Genomic DNA, 7971 nt, shown 5'->3' on the forward strand with positions numbered 1-7971 from the left:
ACCGAAGTTCATCTCCTTATTCAAGTTAACTAACCCCCTTTTTGTGCTCCTCTATACACATCAATTCCTTGGCAATTTATAGGTGATAGACGTGTTTGTTCAAATAGAAATTCTCCCTCATTTTTGTAACAAAAGTGTGAGGTGAGAGGGAGGCCACTCCGGCCATTTTTATAGTTAAAGTAGGTTCTCCATTGTCCTTATTCCTACTCCAACAACAAGTGAGATGGTATCCTTGTCTTTCTTTAAAAGGGATTAGGAAGGGTAGGGTCTCTTCGTAACCTGACTTGCCAGTCTTCTTGGACCAATGTATAAGCTTGAAGTTGAAGCGTCTCCCTCACAAGAAAGTCGCTCCATATATTCATGGTTGACTCTCTAAAGCAGATTTTCAGGCGGGGCATATGGGTTTGGCTTCTGATAGTTGAGGTATCCCATGGGACAGCTAGCTCAGTTTCCATTTGGGATTTCTTCTTTTATTCACTTTATGCTTACCAATCAAGCTCTGCATTTTTCCAAAGAGAGAAAGTTATTCTCTGTATAGTATGTATGTGTGATACGGACAACGTCTCCACGATGACGGAGTATAATGGAACCAACAGGCACTCATGCACCGTAGCCTGATCCGAGGCTCAGGCGACTTTATCCGGGAAAATAATTTAGATCAGTTGTACATTAACGAGTTGAATGTGAGAAAAATTATAGTTTAGTCTCGGTTTTCCGTTTTAAAAATTATAGTTTAGTCTCGGTTTTCCGTTTTAAATTTTTCGTCGGAGAATCCGACCTTCACGGTAGCTTAATTTAATGGCAGTTTGGAAATGACTGTAATACTATCGATGTATCCGACATTATTGATAAGGTATTGAAAAAAGGAAGAAATAGAAAAGAGGATGAGGGTACTATTGTCAATCAGTCGAAGATATAGGACTTTGATGGACTCGGTTGAGTCACAAGATCCTGTACGGTGGTTTCTTTGTGTCGTTGTCCCTTCGAAAGCGTTCCGGCTTCCCCTGTACAGACGCTGTCTGCGACCGCAAGCTTTCTTACGAACCGCAAGACTGCAACAATCTATACTGTGTACGAGCTTGCTTTCGTTGTTTAGAGGAGGACATGGAGAGGCAGAAGAGTTTCTCTTTCAAATCGACCAGGCTTTTCGTCTTCTCCTTCACCGTCGGTTCTTCGCTGCTCGTTTGCTTCTTCTTTTTCTATTCTTTTACCGACCCACCTTTAGCTACTCGAGAGATCTTTCCCAGAATCAGTGCTAGAGGTTCTGAACTTCAGAATATCACCTCTTTTGCTTCAAAGATTCCTGTTAGAGAGGTGAAGAATGGGGGATTGGCGCTCCCTCGCGTGAATGAATCTGCAAACCTTGAGAGAAGTAATCAGTCTGGTGTTTCGAATATTAAAGTCAATGCTACTGATGCTGAAATTCTCGCTTTGGTGCGCACCCATGAGGAAGTCTCCGCTAATCGTTCTACAGAAGGGGTAGATTCTGTTGTCCGGGAGGTTACGGTCAAGAGAAATAAATCTGAGGTACTGATAGGCAAGATTGAAGAAAACATGTCTAATGAAGCTCAGAGTTCAAACCTGACAACAAAGCCGTCGAATCCATCCGCTAACATTTCCTGGGAATTTAAAAAGCCTGTTGCCGATAGAAGTAGATGTGATCTTTCGAAAGGTAGATGGGTTTTTTACGAGAGCTATCCTTTGTACAGTAGCAGCTCTTGCCCCTTTATAGACGAAGGTTTTAGCTGTCAAACTAATGGGAGACTAAACAGAGATTACATGAAGTGGAGTTGGCACCCCCAAGATTGTAACATTCCGAGGTAAGTGGCTATCTTTAATTTCTTCTTTTGCTGTTAAATCTTCTTGAATTTGTGTTGATGTTCTTTAGTAAGTTCCGTTCAAAAAGAAGACGTGGATTGTGGGTGTTGGTGTCAGGTTTAATCCTGTGAAGATGCTGGAATTGATAAGAGGGAAGAGGCTAGTTTTTGTTGGGGATTCCCTAAATAGGAATCAGTGGGAGTCTATGTTGTGTTTGCTGATAGGTGCTGTCAAGGATCCGAGCCGAGTTTATGAGGCACATGGACGAAAGATTACCAAAACCAGGGGGAATTACAACTTCAAGTTTGTGGTAATTGGATATCATATGCCTCTCATTTAGTTTTACTGTTTGAAGTATCTGTCTAGTTTTTTTATTTCTTGAGGTGGATTTTGCAGGACTATAAGTGTAGTGTTGAGTTCTATGTTTCACATTATTTGGTTCATGAGGGTAAGGCAAGAATTGGAAAAAAGAAGGTACAAACACTTCGTATAGATACAATTGACAAGGGTTCTTCCAAATGGAGAAGTGCAGACATTTTGGTATTTAACACTGCACATTGGTGGTCTCATTACAAAACCAAAGCTGGGTGAGTGCAGTTATGCTATCTTTGGCTTGATTTTATTTTGACTTCTGACTTCTGACTGCACCTGTTCAGTTGAGAACTACATGTTTATCTCCATGAGAACTTTAGTGCTGTTTGTCATTGTCATATGCTATTGCCTCTATTATCAGAGTGAAACTGATATAAAAGCAAAAATAGTTGATTGTATATTGATCTGTTAACATAGGTTTTCTAAGAAATGTGTCAAGTTCATGTCAACAGACATGAGATATTGTTAGTCTTGGTAAATATTTTCCATTGTTAGCTGAAATGCCCGATGTTTTCATTTCAAGAACTTGAAGTTAAGGTTTAAACTACTGCATTAGCTAAGCTATCAAGTAACAATTTATTTTGGTATACGACTTGTTCTCTGAACCACTCTAAGCGCATTTTTAACTTCTATCATCTCTTAGCAGAGTGAACTATTATCAAGAAGGAGACCTTGTCCATCACCACCTTGATGTTTCTATTGCTTTCAAAAGAGCTTTGACAACTTGGGCATCTTGGGTTGATCAGCATATCAACCCAAGAAAGACCCGAGTCTTCTTCAGAAATTCGTCTCCATCACATTTCAGGTTAGTTCTTGCATCACTCTTTAGTTTGGTTCTCAACAGGATTACTAAATTTCCATAACTGATGGCTTGACCATGTCTATTGTTACATTGTATAGTGGAGGTCAGTGGAACGCTGGTGGACACTGTGGGGAGGCTACAAGGCCCCTTAATGACACTTCTCATTGGAGTTATCCTGAGAAAAATATTGTTGAAGAAGAAGTTATAGAGAAAATGAAAATCCCTGTGACAATCTTAAATGTGACTGGTTTATCAGAGTTTAGAATTGATGGTCACCCTTCTCTATATGGAAGAAAACCAGAAAGAGGTTCGTCTACTGGTATTCAGGATTGCAGTCATTGGTGTCTCCCAGGAGTTCCTGACACTTGGAATGAGTTATTGTATTTTCATCTGCTAATCCAGGGGAAAACAACTCCCATTGTGTGATCCCAAACTTTCTACTTGTTCCAACTGAATGTATGATGTAGTTCCGGGTAAGTGGATAAATAAACCGAGAAGAAACGAGAGAGGCTCAGACTTTGTTTGGCAGAGACAAGAATAGGAACAATTTTGAGCCATATAAATGCCACTGCCTGATTTGAAAAGTGTTTGTAACATTAGATCATCAGATTTCGCTCCAAATGTTTCTCACATTCTTTCCCCCCCATATTTGTGACCAAATTGAGATGTTCAGAAGATGTAGTATTCTTTGCCTCCACATTTGTTACCAAATTGAGAAATTCAGATGAAGTATTCTTTGCTTCTACATTTGTTATCAAATTGAGAAATTCGGAAGATGTATCATTCTTTGCCTCTATATTGTTACTAAATTGTGAAATTCTGAAGATGGAGTATTCTTTGCCTCCATATTTGTTACCAATTTGAGATTGCAGTACTGGGTAAGATATTTCAGCGACGCCTCTGTTTCTGGTTTTCGATGACTGAAGACAAGCTCTATGTTTTGAGAGATGGGACCTGCTGTGCCACAGGAGTAGCAGAGGGGGTCTAGAGGAGCCATTGAAGCCATTTTATTCTGTTTCCCTTCATTTGAAACTCTGCATTTCATTAAGGAAGTGGTCTGTAATGCTGTGAGTTGTGTCTGAACCGTTTCCTTTCAAAACCTTCTGAGCCAAGTACAAACTTCTTCAGATTGATTACAGATTTACTCAGAATAGTTCCAATACAGATTTGGTTAAATGAAAAAAAAAAAAAAAAGGGCCAGTAAAGGGTGTTATGTATTTGATTACCCATCTGCCCTTCGAAACCTCTTTAGGTAATCTTTGTCCAATCTCTCATTGGTTTGACAGTTAAAAAACCTTCATCAATGAAATGGGGCAAAAGCTGTTGCTGTAGAAAGGATCGCTCTTAAAAAAAACCCATCTGCCTTTCGAAAGATCACATCTCCTTCTATCCCCAATCAAATTTGCTGATGGATTCGACGCTTTTGCAATCGAGATTGAACTATGAGCCTCACTGGATCTCATTTCTTCCATCTTTACCAATCGGTACATTAGATCTATTTTATCTCGGTAGTGACTCCAGGATTACACCTTCCGTCGCACTGTTGTTGGACTCCACCTCGTGGGTGTGCACAGTACCGATAGATGATGAGAGAGCTGATTTAAAGAGAACACAGGAACTGATCTCGCAATTCCAACAAGTTCATCAAATAAGGGTGTCAATTTTATCAGTTTATTCTATTTTCTGTTTATCATCCGTTAAATTGAATAAAAACAAAACGAAAATTCTTACTTGATTTGGCATTCGGGTAATTTTACCCGATTACCGGTTTATCATTTGTTAAATGGAACAGAAATGAGTGAAGACTATTCTAATACCGACTTATCTGATAAAATGAGAATCCACTTAAATATGCTTCATTTTTTTAAAGAGAAAAAGTGATTGTTGCTAATAAAATTGGTTGTTTGATTGTCATGCTATAATTGAGAAATCAAACCCCTCCAATAACAATTTTACTCATATAAGGTCGTAGACTGTGTGTGCCACTGGCCTGTACTCTGCTTCTACACTAAATTTTGTCTCTACATTACCAAATTTTCACAAAAACAAAAAGGCAGAAACCATTGGTAGAACGCCTGTTTACTTTAGACCCAACATAGTCTATGTTTGAAAACTGTTTTAACCTCAAAGGTTTTGCGGACATAGTAGTTCATTTCCTAGTGGTTGTTTCAAGTATCTCAAGATTCTATAGGCTCCATCACGATAAATCACTCATGTGATTTCATAAATTGATTAATCAAAGGGAGAATAATTGATCAACGTCCACTGAATGATTGATCAATCACGAAATCATACTCTGTTTGATCGATCAATATTCAATGAACGTTCAATTCCACTTTGATTGATCGATCATTTTATGCAAATCTTAAATTTGACTTTTCTCCAAACTTCAAGATACCATCTCAGACATTTCCCTTCAATAAAGAATTTGAGACATATTTCATCTCTGATAAAAAAAACTATTTGGGTACACTACGACTCGTAACTCTATATAAAATAAGTCACCAATCAAATCAATTGTGGCACAAAGACAAAAAAATATAATTTACAAACCTAGATTGATCAAAATCACAACTTTGAGAAGCCATCCATTCCGATTAAAGTCATTGTCTAGGGTTCAAGAAGGAGGGCAAATAAACAATGACCTTCCCTGGTTTAGAAGAGCCTTGATACCATGTAAAAATTGAAGAATATTAAAAAAACAAAGAAAAAAATCGCAAGTGGGGATATCAGAGAGGATCAAAATGACAACCTTTTGGTAGGGGTGAAATTTCGAAAAGACTTTTATTAATTTTAAACTACAAATTTATAAAAAAAACTAATATAATACCACCAAACTAACTCATATTACAATAATTTATGAATGAAGTACAAAATTTTATGATATTTTATACATTTAGTGAATAATTTATTAAGTTCTATTCGTATATAGTTTTATCTCTCGTCATGGACACTACCAAGTTCATCATAGCCATTGCTAGGGGTGGCATCGTATCTCGAGTTTGATAGAAAATATAATTATAACATAAAAATAAATTATTTTTCAAATAGAAATTTTTGATTGTTTGTCAAGATGATGGCATTTAAGTAATAAGCTATTATCATCATCCCAAATTAAGTTATCATTTTAGTTCCATAAGTGGTGCCTTTATAGCCCATACATGTTTACTTCCTAGGGTGTACATTTTGACATGTATTACCATAATTGGCATTTCAATACAAACTAAACATTTGAAGCAATTAAAAATAACCAAAATTTGATCTTTTGGTGTAACATATAATAGTGCTACCAATTATTATTACAAAAATATTACAAATAAAACACACACCATAATTAAAAAGTTGAGAGAGCCGATCATTTCTTCAATGTTGACACTTCATTATCTCATTAAAGTTATAAATAATCTTCTAGTTTTCATCAATAAAAGGATCATTTTTTATTTTTTATTCTCATCATCACTACTTGAATTTTAATGTACGCATCTATAAGATTTGTGAAATAGGTAATTACTATAGGTGACATCTTGCATTGTTCATACCTTTTTATTAGTAGTAGATAAATGAGGGTTTGTTATTATAAAATCCATATTAGATCATTCGTTGGAATCAATTGCTCTTATACCAATGTTACAATCTAGCAAGAAGAATAGTAGAATTTAAGTTTTTGGTGCAAAAGGGAACAGAGAAGGAAAGGGAGAGGGAGAGCTAAGAATTTGGATAGGAAAGCAAAGATAACAATTTTTTTTAGGGTCTTGAGTCTTTCGTTACTTGTCTTTTTCAACTCCTTAAGTGGAGAAGATAATTACTTAACTCTGACAGCAAGGCTAGGCTGCTCCCATCTTGTAAAACCATGTCCTATTTCTACTTAATTACCTCAGAATGTCCCTTATATGCTTAAGTAATGAAAAAGACCTAAACTTATAGTAATTAGCTTATATCCTCTCTTGCACCTGAATTTTCCATTTTACCCTTATACATTAAATTAGTAAATTGCCCTTGGGGAAACTACTACTAACATTGGATTGCTAGCAATGACAAATCGATTTGTATCATATATTGATGCAATATAAGATACAATAGCTAATAAAGATATTAAAATTTGATATGTAATTGTGTCACAATCACACTACACATCTTAAAATTAGATACTTTTTACCTAATATACAATGCTAGTCGGTTACAAGGGCAATGTCGCGCTAGTAAGAATAATCATGCACCATTATTGAAAACAAGGATCATACAAATTTATCTAGGAAAACAATTTACCAATAGTTGAGCAATAAAGACCTTGTAGCCCTTGCATGCTCAAAAAATTATTTATAGGAAAATTATAGTTTGACTAATAGCTCTGTTTAAAATTATTCATTTGCAAATCCATGATTCATGATTTAATACATAACTAAAATACCATTTATGTCATAGGGATTAATAAGCTAAGAAAAAAAATGTAGATTTATATAAAGGAGAGGATGATTATGTCAGTTAGTATAAGATTTGAGGGTGTAACATTGGAGTCATAAGATCCAATTTGATGTTTTTCTTTGTATCAACTCTCTCTCTCTCTCTCTCTTTGAAAGTCTTTTGAGCTTCCATCACATAGATGCAACTCCTTGACAAGTGAAATCTTTCTTACAAGCTGCAATATTTGCAACAACCTCTCATGTCCATGAGTTTTCTTTCGTTTATTAAAAGGGATAAATGGAAAGGTAGAGGATTTTTCCTTTTAAACTATTGAATGATGCCTTGAATTTCATTAATAACCATTTAATCTTTAGGGATCCATTTAGATGAGGGCATTGTGGGGTGTAATTTGGATCTTGGTTAAGACAACAATTAGAGTTTCAATAAGAACTACTGAAGGTCTTTTGCATCTCCTTGAATTTGATAGTGGATCTCTTCTCTCTCCTCACCTATGGATGCAGGGGCATCAGTCGAACCACATAAAAATTTGTGCCTCGTCTTTTTCTATTGTGATCTCT

General features: G+C 36.1%; 1 protein-coding gene across 2 annotated transcripts; it reads left to right on the forward strand.

The window, feature by feature from the left end:
- The first annotated feature begins 1045 nt into the window (after nucleotides 1-1045).
- LOC137959991 (protein trichome birefringence-like 6) lies at nucleotides 1046-4121 on the forward strand. 2 transcript variants are annotated; one of them, XM_068807429.1, is made up of 5 exons: nucleotides 1046-1820; nucleotides 1936-2128; nucleotides 2215-2405; nucleotides 2834-2995; nucleotides 3091-4121. In XM_068807429.1, exons 1-5 carry the CDS (start codon nucleotides 1105-1107, stop codon nucleotides 3416-3418), a joined length of 1590 nt encoding a protein of 529 aa, XP_068663530.1. In that variant the 5' UTR covers nucleotides 1046-1104; the 3' UTR covers nucleotides 3419-4121. The 2 variants fall into 2 exon arrangements, with proteins under 2 accessions (XP_068663530.1, XP_068663531.1); XM_068807430.1 differs by having other exon boundaries at nucleotides 2837-2995.
- Nucleotides 4122-7971: the final 3850 nt, after the last annotated feature.

This window comes from Aristolochia californica, unplaced genomic scaffold (assembly GCF_029961685.1).
Source record: "Aristolochia californica isolate CCGP_79_NKW_82.1479 unplaced genomic scaffold, dmAriCali1.0.hap1 SCAF_3, whole genome shotgun sequence".
Taxonomy (NCBI): domain Eukaryota; kingdom Viridiplantae; phylum Streptophyta; class Magnoliopsida; order Piperales; family Aristolochiaceae; genus Aristolochia; species Aristolochia californica.